The sequence below is a fragment of the Gastrolobium bilobum genome, unplaced genomic scaffold (genome assembly GCF_033153095.1).
Source record: "Gastrolobium bilobum isolate Gb01-03AN ecotype WA unplaced genomic scaffold, APGP_CSIRO_Gbil_v1 utg762, whole genome shotgun sequence".
NCBI lineage: Eukaryota > Viridiplantae > Streptophyta > Magnoliopsida > Fabales > Fabaceae > Gastrolobium > Gastrolobium bilobum.
The window spans coordinates 400,330-417,292 of record NW_026899802.1 but is presented as its reverse complement, the minus strand read 5'-3'; the positions used below and the strand labels follow the sequence as shown (position 1 = coordinate 417,292).

The window sequence follows — 16,963 nt, the reverse complement described above, 5'->3', positions numbered from 1 at the left end:
TAGTGCCATTAGTTTCACAGTACATGTAAAGACGCTTAAACCTGGTCGGGTTCTACTTCTACTCTTTTTTATTTCCCTCAGTTCATTATTATTATTATTTCTACTCTCTCTTTTTTCTTATTTTTTTTGTAGGGGGGGGGGGGGGTATTAACAGGGTTTTTTTTTAAATAAAAAATAAAAAAATTAAACACGGGACACGTCTCTTTGGTAAACACCACTTGCATTAATTCATGGTAAAGGCATTTCTCCTCCACAATTTCCTTCGACGAGTCATGCAGAACATAATTACTTACAAAGACTCTTCATAACACTAACATCATCTTTTCATTTCATGTCTAATTGCAAGAATCTCAGTTATCATGATCCAGGGATGACACAAGCATCACGAACGAAGCAAAGATACTCACTTTTTTGCTTAAGTTATCCACATTTGATTCGGCCCATCCTTATGGAGGGCGGACCAAAATAATAAAACAGCTAAACCTTGCAGCATTGATTAAAAATAATAATTTAAAAAAAATCCCACTAAAAGCAAAATATATAGAGCTCGGAGAAAACCGAACCCGTATCCAAACTTTGGTTTCGCTTGTAATTTACCTTGCTTTCTTCCCTTTCCAATTAAGCTGGTAGCGCTAACAGAGCCACCTACAAGATAACCTTTTTGTTCAGTAGATTTCAGTACAAATTCTTCCATGATTATGAATTAATCTGAAACCAGAGAACCCTGTTTGATTTGAATATAAGTCTCCTACGAGGCTCCGACTATCCATTTTATTAAATGTCCTAATGTGTAGGCTTAACTTTACAGCCTATCATGTTGAAGCAACCCCATCACACTGCATAGCACCTATTCATTCAACTGCTCCTTGATGACTGATGGTTCCTCCTAGGAATGTTTAAATCCATGATGTGAGTTTCTCCAAAAGAATAAAGAATCTGTAAACCAACTAAATTTGCAGAAGTAACTGATGCCATATAAACTATGAATTTGTGGCTTCAGAAATTTTCTGTATCCGTTCCATAATCACAGGAATATCCTTTTCAGTCAATGTAGTAAAACAGAAACGGAACCATCCTGGTTCAATACAGTGACAAGAGGATCCTGGGGTAACAATGATCTTAGTAACATTCAGCAATCTATCCCAGAGCTCGAGCTCCCCTTTTTCATTGTAAGAGCGCATTAACCTACTCATGTTAGCCCAACAGTAAAATCCACCACTGCTCCTAGTGCACTCAATCCCTAACTGCTTCAATCCTGCCACAAAGGTGTTGTACATTTTCCGAAGCCGCAATCTGTTAGTCTCAATGAACTTTTGTATAAACCTTGTATCTGAGAGCATGGAGATAAGCAACCGCTGAGTCGGAGCTGAAATGGACGAGAACTTTGACAATTTTCTAGAAACAGCCAGGACACTCTTGTTATAGGAATAGATAACACCCACCCTAAAATCTGGAACAGAGAGGTCATTCGATAAACCATATACTATATGAACTCTGTCCCTGTCATGATCTTCAGCTTCCATGATTTCTGCCATGCTCACAAACTCATCACTTCCATATGTAGACCCTGCAAATATTTCATTAGAGATGATGTGGATGTTCTTCTCTCTAGCAAAGTCCAGAAGACTGCATAGTGTTTCACGAGTTAGCAGATTGCCAACAGTATTTGAGGGATTCGTTATTATTATTCCACGAACTTTCTGACCACGTTTCTTTGCCTGGTGGAAGGCTCGGTCAAGTGCATTTACACTTAAATTGAAGTTATCAGTGCTGCGGCAGGGAACGGGTACTATCTCCACTCCAGTTCGCCATTTTACAACCCCTTCAAAGCTGCATAATGTGTTCAAAACATTTATTTATTTTTTCTTTTGGCAGGAAAGCATGTCACAAAATGGGGACTTCAGAGATGAGAAAATGATTGTTACCTCGGGCTATGAGGCGTGGGAACAAGAAATGCATTTCCATAATCTGCTAGGCAGAAGCTAAGAATCTCAATTGCAGGGGTTGCACCTGCAGTTATTACCATTTGTGAGGGGTTGAAGAAAACTGAATTTTCGGTAGCTTGGGACATGAAACTTGCTACAGCCTGCAGGATTACAGAATTACAATACAATTTTTTTCATTTGAAAAAAAAAAAAATAGACAAACAGACTTAAAAGAAAAAAATTCAAGAGAATGAATACGTATGTCATTATCATCAATGAGACACGATAAAATTCTTAGCAGGAACTTTGATTTTGAGAAACAGATGATGAGACAAGACAGCATAGGTTTAAGGTATCAATTCATAGAAACTTCAGGCTAAAAAGTTTGGGATTCTTAAAGATACAAACATACAAGAAATCAATTATTTCCATACCAATACAATTGTAAATTTGTAAATTACAAAAAAAATCATGCTTCTTCATTCATGTTCTTTTTCCTACATTTCTGATGAGCTATCATTTACATTTTACATAGTGAGAGCCTAGGGGCAGTGGTAAGACTATCAAGGAGGCTCCTTTGAAACAGTCTCTTTGCAAAAAAGTAAGATAAGGCTGCACAGTAGGGTTTGCCCTCTACCATTTACATTTCACAATATCAGTTAGTTCTGAAGCAATTACAGTATCTACTATTGTATTTTGCTGTGTATAACCATGAGCACTCTCAATTCACCAATTACACTTCTAACTACTTAATTTTAATTATAGTGTGTACAATTGTCTTTCAAATAAATATTAATTAAAAAACCAAAATGCAATTAACAAAGTTTGTTAGATTGTGAAAATAGTATAAGTAATAGACAAAAAGCAACTCAATGAACAGCACAACTCTCCTATAATTTGTGTTCCCCAATTAACTAGGTTACAAAATCTTGTCATCATAACAGAAAGAGGAAACGACCAATAACATCACAAAAAATAGTCTTTATGTACTGATCTGTTGACTGTATGTAGAGTCCCTCCATATACATCGAATGCAACCTAAGTTTTAATTGCAATAAATTAAAAATAAGCAGGGAAATAGTTGGAGCAGTAAGGTGAATTACCACTTTCAACTCCATTAATCCATCAAAAGATTGGTAGGCTGCAATCCCGCTTATATTGAGCCCCCTGCAATCTCCTTCCCCCAACTTAGCATTCTTCTCAATCCAATCTTCAACCAAGTCCACGCATAGCTACACCCACCACAAACAAATCCAATTTTGTCACAAACATAATTAATTCAAAAAAAAAAAAAAAAACTGCCCCCACGAAAAAAGAACTAACCTTGTTCTCGCCAGAACCAAGCTGAATAACGCCGTCTGGATTATGAATCTCGTGGTAGGGATTCTCTGCGGCCTTCAGTAAACCGTTGTCGTAAAGAGAGTCAACTGTTAGAGAATTGGCCCGACTGGAGACATAAGCCGAACCGGTGGGCGAGAGATGGGCCCGGGAGAGAGAGCGAGGCAATACGGAGAGCTCCGGAAGCTTATCATTGGCGGCGGCGGCGGCTTCGTCCGGCGGAGAAAAAGGAGGAGGAGGATGTTGATGACGATGGCGGGTTTTGAAGTAAAACTGGAGGATGTAGAAGAGGGCACAAGGGATGACGGAGCCGAAGAAGAGGCCTCCTCTGCCTTGGACAACGCCTTGTAAAGGGACAATGAGTCTCATGGCAGTAGTTGAGGTTGAGGTTGAGGTTGAGGATGAGGATGGTTTGGTTGGTCTCATTGGAAATGGAAAGTGAGAGTGAGAACGAGACAGAGAGATGGCAATTTTGGATTTTGCAAACACCTAATCTTGGATTGTACGCCGTTCCATTCCCTCTCCCTTTGAATAAGGCCAAAACCATTATCATATTATCATTTCCATCTCAAAGCCTCACATTTCCTTTCCCTCTCTCTATTCTCTAATACTGTGCCACCCGCCCGCCCTCTTTTAAAGTTTTCTTTTAAAAATAAAATAAAATCTAATACTATTAATTTTTTTTAAAAAAATTAGTTTATATTGCCTGACATTTTATTTTTTTATTATTAGATTTAATTCAAATTAATGATTTTAGATAGGACAATACTAAACAAAAATAAATAATTACACCAGTAAATCTCACACCTTTGTCTCTTTTTATTTATCCTTATATTATAGGCATTGATAACTTTTTGAACATAAATTGAAAGTAAAGCAATATAAATGACTCTTAACTGCGAATTAATTTCCATTTATGAGAGAGATCAGATCATTGGTTTGGTTTGGTTATTTTGATGGAAATATATATATATATATATATATATATATAAACGACTTATTTCAACGAGTTGATAACTTTATTGAAAAGAGTATATTTCAATATTTTGGGATAACATAAACATAAGGTAATTTTCATGAAAAGATAATAGGAAGGGAGGGGAAGAAAAAGTGAAGAAGCGTGGGGTGCGGATACGTAAACCGTAAGAGATCAAGTCCGATTAAAGAGAGACGGTAACTTGCATGGATGATAAATAAAAAATAGAGATGCGGGACTCATAAGTATTATTGTTTATTTTTGTTTAATTTCGAGATATTTGAAACCAGTAACCTCGATTGATGTAGGACAAAAGTAACCAGTAACCTCGATTTAAATATGGAAAATCATAATCATACAAAAGTAAAAATAAATATAAAATATTAAAGAGATGGGAGTTATTAATCATGTCTTATGTCACAGAAAATAACTATCTTATGTTGCACACTCATGTAATCTTGTGCCCATTTTTTCTTTTCTTTTTATATTTTCTTAAAAATTATGGGTCTCACAACTTTGTTTCACTCACATAAGATACATAAGATTAATAACTCCCATCTCTTTAACACATCTCATCGTACAAAATTATTTTGGATTTGAAATATAAATATTGTACAGGCATATTTGTTATTCTATGTTGTACGAAAATGTGGACGGTGATAGGAGACTCGTAACTTTGTAATCATCAACTATTTTAAATAATCATTTCACCTAACCACGTAAGTGTATAAGTAATAACTCATCAATGTTTTTATATTTTTCTAATACACCTCTTCATATAAAATTTATTTGGACTTGAAGCGAGAATATTACACTAGTTTAATTATTGATTTATCTTATACTGACTTAATTTTATTATAAAATAAGAATAGTGATGATTAAACTCGTGATTTTGTGGTCACTTAAGTTTAATACCATAATAAGCAATTATTTCAAAAAAAAAAAAATAAGATTTTAAATTGAATTGGTTTATCACGTTATAATTATGGGTAAAAGATTTCTCCCGTCACCGGAGATAAAGTTATTTCTAGTGAGCTCAAACAACGTCGTTTTGGAGCGGAAGTGAAGGTATTTTTGTAATTATAATATATTGCAAGGTTATATTAATCTTTATCATTATAATTTTTTATCATATAACTCTAAAACGACGTCGTTTTATAATTTTATCTTCGATACTTTCCCCTATAATTATACCGGCGTGAAATTCAAAATAATAATTGCAAAATTATCCAGAGTATTCACGTATGTAAATTCAGAATATTCAACAACCAATATAAAAACAAAATATGTGGTATCTTAGGATCTGTGAGTCTAAAATGGTTACCAGACACGGCAACGGTTGACAAGATTCCTCCCCTTTGTTGATTTTGGTGACCACTTTTGACGTACCATAACTGCTCCAGCGAAGCACGACACGACAGCAGGTCGTACCAAAATCATGCCTCGTGTACATCACACAAATGCAAATACTCCAGCGCATTCTCATCTTAATTCCTGGGAATGGTATCCCCTCGCAATGCATGTAGGGTCAAGATCCCCTCCCATTGAAAAAGATGTTTTGCAGGGGTCCTTATAGTTTGTTCACCGTTCAATTGAATGCACAACTCAAACAGACTTGTTAAAAAATATCCTTGAAAAAATAATTCTATATAGTATAACACAAGAAATATGTTGAGTAGATGCCACAATCAACGGTACGTCTCTGAGTTTATCATGATAACCATGAATAAAATGAACCGTAAAGTATTGGCCACATGCTAACATTTGGTCTAAGGTTGCTTTGGGGTAAACTCAATGCGATGTTAGTATACAGACAAAAAAGTTGAGTGAGTGGAGAAAGGGGCTTTACAATGACGCTTGGAATCGCGGATACTTTGGTCGTTTCACTTTACTATTACAGAGCTGATAATTGATAGAGCAATACGAAAACAACCTGCTGTATTCTAATCGATTAATAAAGTCAATATTTTCTCCCTTAAAAATTTAAGCCTGAAATTTAGCTGGACCACACAAAAAAATCCCTTGATAAATTGGACCTTAATATATATAACTTTTGCATTGATAAAAAAACTTGGACAGGGATTACCCAAAAAAAAAAAAGGAACTTGGACAAGAACGTCTGAGGTTGAGGCTTGGATGGTTAACCTGTTGAGTATGGGCTAATGCTAAGAAGCATGAAGCCATGAAGTCATGAACCGTGTCCAGATAGCGACGTATGAGTCTCAACTTGAATATACGAGCTTTTTTAGCCAAAAAATAAAAGGCATTAATATACTAAAATTACTAATGCTTATGCGTTTGGCATTATGTTATTATTGGTATGCCTACATTGGAATAAAAAATTATATTTGCTGCATTTATGGACCTTTAAGCATGAACGTGAGTGCATGTTACAACCTAGGGTTGCATAGAAGAATCACAGAACTCTGATCAAAGAAAAAGAAGAGGAATCGTTTATTTCATTTAATGGTGGATTACATCTCAGTTTATGTGTATTTATACATCTCATTATCTACACTAATGAGTATCCTAACTAACTAACAACCGACTAACACCAAGGAACAGCTTTAGTTGCCACATTGTGACTTCATGTGAAGTCACGTGCCCAGGCTGGTGCTCCACGTACGCGAGTAGAGGTTCTACGTGTTGTATCATTGCCCTCCCCAACGACAGAGACCTTGTCCTCAAAGTCTATATGAGGATAAGTCCTGCGCAGATCACCTTCAAATTCCCACGTTGCATCCTCAGGGACAGATTGCGACCATTGAACCAAAAATTTACGTTGATTCTTGTGTTTGCCTTGATCCACTCTGCTTTCAAGGACAGCTATGGGCTGTTGAACAAGATGATTGTCTATGGACTCCAAAGGCAACGAAAGAGTAGAGGCTAAGGGGTTACCACAGAATTTCTTCAGCACCGAAATATGAAAAACAGGATGGATACGAGATCCTTCGGGAAATTGAACCTTGTAAGCTACAAGACCCACAATTGCTATGATTGGAAATGGGCCAAAAAAATGTTTTGCCAATTTGTGGCTAGAACGTTTGGCCACTGATATTTGACGATAAGGCTGCAACTTCACTAACACATAGTCACCTATACTGAATGACCGATCCTAGCGATGTCTATCTGCAAGGGTCTTCATTCTGTTTTGGGCCCTCATCAAATTTTGCTTAAGACGAATCAACAAGGCGGAACGATCCGAAAGTATAGTATCAACAACTTCCAACTTTAGTAGACCACAAGGGTAATGAGGAATGGATGGAGGAAGAGGACCATATAATGCTTGGAATGGGGACATTCCAATGGAGGAATGTACTGCGGAGTTATAATGAAACTCAGCCCATGGAAGAATAGAAGACCACGAAGCATGTTGCTCAGAACAGTAAGCACGAGGGTATTGCTCCAAATAAAGATTGGTGACCTCAGTTTGGCCATCGGACTGGGGATGGTAAGTTGTACTCATGTGCAACTTTGTGCCACTGAAACGAAAAAGTATTTGCCAAAATTGACTCAAGAAGATGCTGTCATGGTCAGAAACCAAGGACCTGGGAAAGCCATGAGATTTAACAATGATCTCAACAAACAATTGAGCAACCATAGCTGCTGTGAAGGAGGATGGCAAAGCTCCAAAGTGTGCATACTTGGTAAGTCTATCAAACACCACTAGAACGGCAAAAAATTTTTTTGATAATGGCAAACTTGTGATGAAGTCAAGGGTTAAATCATCAAAAGGAACTTCAGGTATAGGCAATGGTTGAAGAAGACCAGCTGGTGGGGATGTGGTAGCCTTCATTGATTGACATATAGCACATTGTTGGACAAAAGTCTTAACATCCAGTCGGATTTTAGGCCAGTAAAAAGAAGCTGAGAGCCTTAAGAATGTGCGCAAGGAACCAGCATGACCTCCCACTAAAGAAGAATGAGCCTCTTCCATTAAAGGTTGCTTTAAAGATGAAGTTGAGCTCAAAAGGTATCGCTGTTTATGAAATAAAATGCCATCCTTTTGAGAAATATTATTATCCACTAAGTCACCCTTAACCAATTTTGCATGTATTGCCACCAAATCCAACGCTGTCTCATTTTCTTTCTTTATCTGATCGACCAAGTTGCATGAGATTTCAGACAAACACACATTGCAAGTGGCCTCACCATCATGCTGTCTGGACAGCCCATCCGTTACTGAGTTTAAATTGCCACGTTTATACTCAATGGAAAATGAGTAGCCCATCAATTTGGAGACAAATTTCTGCTGCTCTGGAGTGTTGATGACCTGTGACAAAATTTCTTTAATGCTCTTGTGATCTGTACGCGAAATAAAATGAGACCCCAAAAGGTATGGTCTCTATTTTTTTACTGCTTCAACAATAGCTGTGAATTCTTTAATGTAAGTGGAAGCAGCTGCTAACCGAGGACCAAGCTTTTTGCTGGAAAAAAAAGATTGGCTTCCCTTTTTGAATCAAAAACTGCTCCAATTCCAGAATTCGATGCATCAGTCTCCACACAAAATGGCAATGAAAAATCAGGTAAGGCTAGCACCGGTGTTGAAACCATAGCCTGCTTGAGAGTGACAAAAGCAACCTCTGCTTCGGGTGACCACTGCCATGCATCTTGTGACAGCAAATTGGTGAGAGGAGTAGCTATAGAGGCATAACCTTGCACAAAACGCCTGTAGTAGCCTGTCAGGCCAAGGAAGGCACGAAGCTGTTTCACTGTTTGAGAACATGGCCATTGAACCATTGCAGCCACTTTAGTAGGATCAGCTTTCACTCCCAAACCGGATACCAAATAACCCAAATAGTCAATTTCATCAACATCAAAAGAACACTTGCTTAGTTTTACAAAAAAATCATGGCTATGTAAACATTCTAAAGCAATTTCTAAATGATGTAAATGTTCGGGTAAGGAGTTACTGTAAATGAGAATATCATCGAAAAAAACAATGATAAATTTCCTTAAAAATGGCCTGAAAATATTATTCATAGTTGACTAGAAGGTAGATGGGGCATTTGTTAATTCAAATGGCATTACAATGTATTCATAATGACCATCATGTGTTCTAAACGTCGTCTTTGGGATATCAGCTGTGTTCAATCGAATTTGATGATAGCCAGCACGCAAATCCAATTTAGAAAAGACAGATGCATGACAGAGTTCATCTATAATGGGAATAGGAAAGTAATCTCTTACCGTGATTGCATTTAATGCTCTATAGTCAATGCACATACGCCAGGAATTGTCATGCTTCTTCACTAACAGAACAGGAGAAGAGTATGGACTCTTACTCTCTTGGATGAATCCGGTTGACATCAATTCCTTGACTTGCTTCTCTATTTCTGCCTTCTGGAAGTGTGGGTAACGATAGGGCCTCACATTGACTGGTTAAGAACCTTCGATAAGGTGAATGGAATGATCAATTTCCCTTGAGGGTGGCAGACTCTTGGGAACTTTGAACACCCTCTGATATCGCAGTAAAATCTCCCACAATTCTATGGGAACCTTAGCTTTCAATGTGCACAATTCAGCATTGAGTGACTGAGGTGGAATGGTATCTTGTTGTAGCAAGAAACAAGAGGTTGGCTTAGTTGCTAGTGCCTGGCAACTATGTAACATCACTCGTTCCTTGTTCAGAACAAATTCCATAGTCATACTTCTGTAGTCATGGGTGACTCTCCCTAATGACTCCAACCATGGCATGCCTAAAATGACTTGAAGGTGTTTCAGGTCCAGTGTCCACAGATCAACCACAAATTCGTGACCTTGAATGATTAAGGATACACCATAGCATTTTGTATTACACAACAAGAATTGACCATTACCTAACATCACCTTCATGCATTTGGCTGCACTAAAGGAATACCAAGCTCCAATGCTAAGTCCTTCTGTATGAAGTTATGGGAACTGCCAGAATCGACCAGAACACCTACCCCCTGGCTCCTGATCATTGTTTCCAACTGCATGATCTGGTTATTGCTGGACATGGACATGGAGTTCAAAAGACCCTCTTGTGGGATGGCATTAGTTGGTTCGGGACACCAAACAATTTGTTCTTCCCCTTCCCCATCCTCATCATTCGGTTCAGCAATCAGCAGTAACATCCTTGATTTACACCTATGGCCAATGTTCCATTTTTCTTCACATGTGTAACAGATGCCTAGCTCATGTTTCTTCTTAAGTTCCTCTTGGGATAGCCGTTTAATTGGTAAAGGAGGAGGAGCTAGTAATAGAGGCACACTTGGATTGACAGTGTGTTGTGACATGGTAGAGGTTGTAGTAGTTGGTTGGGTAGTATTCTTCCAACCTTGTTTCTTGTATGGGCCAGAAAAAGATGAACGAAGCTCTTGATGATGAGCATCATAAGTAAAAGCCAACTGCATAGCCTGGTGAAGTGTGGCTGGCCAGTGAACTTGAATCACACTATGAAGCTCCATAGTTAACCCAGACGCAAAGAAACTCAAAAGCATGCTATCATCTAAACCAGGTACCTGATTCATGAGTGCCTCAAACTCCTTCACATAATCATGTAAGGAACCAGATTGGGAAAGCTTAGAAAGGACACCGCGAAGATCCCTATAAGCAGTACCCCCAAATCTCTGACGAACAGCTTGGGCAAATTCCTCCCAAGAGCGCACTGTTCCACTAGCATGCACCCACTGGAACCAAGACGCTGCAGCACCCTCCATTTTAAGCCCTGCCAAACGAATCTTAAATTCTTCAAGAATGACTTGCATGTTGAAGAATAGCTCAGATTTGAAAAGCCAGACATGAGGATTTTGGCCATCAAATGATGGAATTTCCATCTTGATAAACTTCAACGCTTGACGTTGGTCATGAACGGCATTTCCCCCAATTTGAGAATCGGTATGCGCATGGCTGTGAGAACTTGCTGGAGACACATGGTGTATTCCATGATGCACAAACTCACGCATCGTACCTTCCAAAGTATTAAACCGATTTTCAAAGAGCTTCGTCAAACGAAGCTCCAAAGACTCAGAGATTTGATCAATTCTCTGACTCAATTCCAGATTTCGCTGGTTCAACTCCGCCTTTGTGGATGCCAATTCATCAACTACCTCTTGGACCCGCATTGTGTTAGGCTTAAGAACAAGAATGAAAGCACCAATGTTACAACCTAGGGTTGCATAGAAGAATCTCATAGAGAACTCTGATCAAAGAAAAAGAAGAGGAATCGTTTTTTTCATTTCATGATGGATTACATCTCAGTTTATGTGTATTTATACATCTCATTATCTACACTAATGAGTATCCTAACTAACTAACAACCAACTAACACCAAGGAACATCTTTAGTTGCCGCGTTGCTCAAGTTGCCACATTGTGACTTCGTGTGAAGTCACGTGCCCAGGCTGGTGCTCCACGTACGCGAGTAGAGGTTCTACGTGTTGTATCAGTGCATTTTGATATCATTGTGGCACTACTTTTTAAATACTACCAATATTTAAGATAGCTGCTAATCCTTTATTATTCAGTGATAATATTTAATAAATTTATATTTAATCAACAATGTCTAATACTTTGAGTGTAATGAGTATTATAACAATTCCCTGCAACTTACATAATGTGAATGTTAAATTAAAAAAATTATAATTCAATCAAGGCATTGGATTAAGTTCTTTGATCTTCAACACATCTTTACTGCATTCCTTCTGATGAGTTATCCATTAGTTTGGGAACCTTAACCTCCATTTGAATTTCAATTTGAAAGCCTTATCCTCCTCTTCCTACACCCTTTCGCAAAGCGTAGTGTTCTATTATCGCAATTGCTATAGCAATCATGCAGCATTTTTCACATGTTGAGTTTTGTAAAAAAAAAATTCTATAGCACTCTGGCATCATCAATTTGACCTGCAAATTAAAAACTCAACCAGTTATCTATTCTCACATAAAAATCAAGGTATTTATCATATTTCATCTCAAAGCATTTAATCATGAATCGATGATCATACTAAACAACTAAAAAAATCATAACGTATAGTATAAACTTATATTATCAGACCTTATCTTAAATCCAAAAAGTGAACCAGTTCATAAAATTGATTAAAAAATTTGGTTTTTTTGAAATGATTTGGTTCAGTTCCTAAAATGGTTTAGGTTAATTGGATATTATGCACACCTCCAACTGTCTATCATGAGTCCAAAATTGGTTATTGGTGTCTTGAACCTAAGACCTTCCATGCTACAATTATGAATGAGTCTAACACTTGGAGTGGCTATATTCAAGTTTAAAGAGATCGGAGGCTTGCTCGCGACTAGTGAGAGATGAAAAAAGAGATTGGTGTGACTGAGATGACTCCGGTCGAGTGACCCACAAAATAAAGAATTTGACACCTTTTCTTCTCCTTCGAGGTAGTTGCTGGAAAGAGTTCAGTGTAATTTCTCCTCACAAAATAGTAATATCCGGCCCCAAAAAAAGATATTTGATAGTAATCATTTGTGTTATATATCTTTCATAATATATTCGAATAATAAACAAAAGTATCAACTAAAACATTTTGAAACCATAAATATAATTATTAAATGATTAATGCTGCCAACATTCCTAAGATAGCTATTTATACGAATAAAAAAAACTTTTATAATAATTTTTGTACAGTAAATATAGTGAAGAATACATAATGCTTAACTCAAAATGTTGTTCTTAATGTTAGTCCCTGTGACACTCAAGAGCCGGAGGGGTTAATTGAGTGATGCAAGTTTTTTTTTTAAAGTATATCGAAGGGGCCTAAGCCCAACAGAAACAAGTTACATATTGATAACGTCTTTTTGTAACAGAGGTTCCAAACAGGTTGGAACTCTGTTCAGCAAAAAAAAAATAGTTCTGGGATTGAAATGCAGCTTTGGCCAAAAAATCAGCACACGAATTTCCTTCTCTAAGAGTATGGTGGAAGACAAGATGCCAAGCTCTCTTCATCCATTTCTGGATTTCCTCGACTATCCCCTGAATGTGACTGATACCTCTAGGCCTTTCCAGCGCTTGAAGAGCTTGTGAAGAGTCATTTTCCACTATTACTTTGTCAGTTTTCAACTCCCACGCAGTGGTTAATCCTTTTAGAATAGCCCAGAGCTCCGCTGTAAGAGGGTCACAATTGTCGATCAGATAGGTAAACCCAGCCACCCATCTTCCTCTATCATCCCTGAGAAGACCCCCACAAGAGGCCAGGTTCGGGTTAGAACTCGTTGCTGCATCTACATTCATCTTCATCCAACCGACAGGAGGAGCTTTCCATCTAACCAGATTACGATCAGTGCACTGCATAGAGTGAGAGACCTGCCTGCCTAAAGCTTGTTCGACACCCAGAATATAGTTTTCCATGAACCTTGGCTTATTTAGGGGTCTAATGAAACCAGGTTCATGGATCTCCTTATTTCTCCAGCTCCATAAAAACCAAATAGAAACAAGGAAAATGTCCCTCCACTTTGAACGTTGAGGGTGCGCCCACGGGTTCATGAGATTTCTCCTAATCCATTCATCCTGACTAACAGATAGGAAACTCTCTGGGATAGCACCCTCAAACCAGTAACTCCAGATAGGAATGGCTTTCTTGCAATCTCTAAGCACATGGTTGATTGATTCAGTTTTGTTCCTGCAGAAGTGGCAATGTGAAGAGCCCCCCACTTAGAAGTATACTCCCTAGTTAGAATCCTTCCATAAAGAACCAACCAAGTAAATTGGCGCAACCTTTGCCAATTCCAGATTCTTTTCCAAATAGGATCATGGGATATCCTATCAAACCCCATTAAACTGTTGTAAGCAAATTTAACAATACCTTTGTGATTGATGTTGTTCTTCCACACTAGAGAATCCGGTTCATTGTTGACCGAGGGAGGAATACACACTCTAATATGGTGGATAGTTTCCTCTGGCAGAACTTTCTAGAGATACTCAAAATTCCAATTTCCAGCATTATGATCTACTAACTCTGCAACAGAAGCTCCCAAATCGATGAGACAAGGACTAGATATAGAGAGCTCAATTAAGGGGAAGTCCAGGTGCGTCCAGCGATCCTCCCAAAATTTTATGTCCCTGCCATTGCCAATTTTCCACTGAAGGCAGTCCAGGAGCTTAGGCCAGATGTGACAGATACCTTTCCAGAGATGAGAGTCATAAGTTTGGGATGTTACCTGCCTCCTAGGACTGAAATTTCTGCTATATTTCCCCAGCAGAACTTGAACCCAAAGGCTCTTCGGTTTATTTAGGATTTTCCAGGCTACTTTAAAGAGGAAAGCCTCATTGTGAGCTCTAAGGCAGTGGATTCCCAGCCCTCCTGCATGCTTTGGTTTGTATAAGTTCTCCCAAGCAACGAGATGGGCTTTCTTCTTATCAAGGTTGTCCCCCCATATGAATGAGTGATGGATCTTCTCTATCTCATTGCAAACAGCTCTAGGAATTACACCATGTTGCATATGAGAGGTGGGGATGGAGCTTAAGATAGATTTTGCAAGAGTAGTTCCCCCAGCAAGTGAAAGCAAGTTACCTTTCCATCCTGTGAGCCTAGACTTTACCCGCTGGATTACTGCAGCAAAATTTTGCTTTCTACCTCTCCCATGGTAAAGCATAGAGCCCAAATATTTCCCTAGTGAATCTGACATCTTGAAACCATTAGCTTGTGAGATGGAGGTCCTGGTGTTCGGCTCCGTGTTCTTAGAGAAGTAGATGGTTGTCTTCTCAATGCTAACAACCTGACCAGACATGTCATAAAACCCCTTGAGGCAATCCAGCATCACGTCCAATTGATTGAGGCTAGCTTCCCCAAAGAGAACTACGTCATCAGCAAACATAAGATGAGAGATCCTAGGTCCCTTTCTACCAGCTCTCATAGGGATCCAACGTTTGGCCTTTACAGCTTTTGCAATAAGATGAGAAAGCTTGTCCATACACAGAACAAATAAGTAAGGAGAAATAGGATCACCTTGACGAATGCCCCTCTCTGGTTTGAACGCATCAGATTCGCTATTGTTCCAAAGAACCTGAAATTTAGCCGAAGATATACATACTTTTACGACATCAGCCATCTGCGGGGGAATGTCAGCTTCTAGTAAAACCTTGTGAATAAAGCCCCAATTCAACCTGTCATATGCTTTTGCCAAGTCAATTTTGATTGGCATGTAAGCTTTTTTCCCTGTTAGTCTGTTCATTGAGCGAGTCATTTCCTGAGCTATAATGACATTATCATGAATAACTCTTCCTGGAACAAAACTGGTCTGAAAAGGAGAAACCAATTTGTCCATAACAGATTTAAGCCTGTTTACCAGAATCTTAGAGATAGTTTTATAGAACACATTACACAGAGCAATCGGTTTAAATTGCTCCACTCTCTCCGGTTTATCTACTTTGGGGATGAGGACAAGGATGGTATCATTTATATTACTGATTTTCTCTGGATCCGAGAAGCAATCATCAATATCGTTACATACCTTATCAACTAGGAAGTCCCAATTCCTTTGATAAAAGGTCGCAGGAAAACCATCATTACCAGGGGCTTTGTGAGGTCCCATTTGGAAAATAGCAGCCTGTCTTTCCTCCTTAGAAAGTTTATGACTCAGTCTTTGTCTGTCAGAATTATCAAGCTGAGGCCAATTCTCGCAAGTACTCACCCATCTTCTCTCCACCTGGTTTTCTAAGAACAGATTGATGTAGAATTGAGAGACCATAGACTTGAGAGATTCCTCATCATTAATCCAAAGACCCATTTCATTCCTCAGGGCTAGCACCTTATTCCTGCGTCTTCTAGCAATAGCCATAGTATGATAGAATTTGGTATTTCTATCTCCATCCCTTATCCACATAGTCCTGGACTTTTGATACCAAAGTTGCTCTTCCAGTTCCAACAAGCTGTCCAGATCAAGGCTAAGCTCCTTCTCAAACTTTTAAAGAAAAATGTTACCTCCTTTTTTCCAGATTTCTTTGGATCCCATCCAGTCTTCTGAGAAAAGAGGTTTTCTTTCTGTGAATGATCTCATAAGTGTGTTCATTCCAGAATTTCAGAGTTGGTGTTAGCTCTCTGAGATTCGAGGGAGTGTCCACAGACCCCATCCAATTATCTCTAAGGAGCTGTGCAAACTCAGGATGGTCCATCTACAAAGCACAGACACACTTTGTTTTTGAAATTGTGCGTGTCGGACACTTGTCCGACACAGACATGCTCTGACACGTTCGGACACGTGTCCGACACAGACATGCTCCGACACGTTCGGACACGTGTCCGACACACGGTTAACATTTTGGGACACGTGGTCAACTCTCCGACACACTCCGACACGTTTTTCCGACACGCAGTCAACTTTTTTCGACACGTGGTCAACGCTAAGACACACTCGGACACGTTTTTTTTTACTCTTAATTTTATTTTATTAACTAAAAATAAAATAAAAAATCATTTATAAATTAATTTTTTTCTGTTATGAAATTTGACATGAAAAATTAACAAGATATGAAAAATTATTTTTTTTTATATTTATGTTATGAAATTTGAATATTTGATTAGTTATATAACTTATTATGGACTGTTATATCTATTAAATATAAATTATATTATATATATTAAAAATATTATTTAATATCAAAACGTGTCTCAACGGTTCGAAATATGCCATTTTTTAGAATTAACATGTCGGCGTGTCGTGTACCGTGTCCTGTGTTAGTGTCTGTGCATCATAGTGGTCCATCCAGGGGGAAAATCTGAAAGGACGATCCTCCCACTCAG

At 38.3% G+C, this 16,963-nt stretch overlaps 1 protein-coding gene across 1 annotated transcript; it reads right to left on the bottom strand.

The window, feature by feature from the left end:
* Nucleotides 1-253: 253 nt before the first annotated feature.
* Nucleotides 254-3,844, bottom strand: LOC133293667 (1-aminocyclopropane-1-carboxylate synthase 6-like). Its single transcript, XM_061492263.1, has 4 exons — nucleotides 3,249-3,844; nucleotides 3,029-3,157; nucleotides 1,926-2,086; nucleotides 254-1,830 (listed from the first exon to the last, which is right to left on the bottom strand). Exons 1-4 carry the CDS (start codon nucleotides 3,687-3,689, stop codon nucleotides 981-983), a joined length of 1,581 nt encoding a protein of 526 aa, XP_061348247.1. The 5' UTR covers nucleotides 3,690-3,844; the 3' UTR covers nucleotides 254-980.
* Between the last annotated feature and the right edge of the window lie 13,119 nt (nucleotides 3,845-16,963).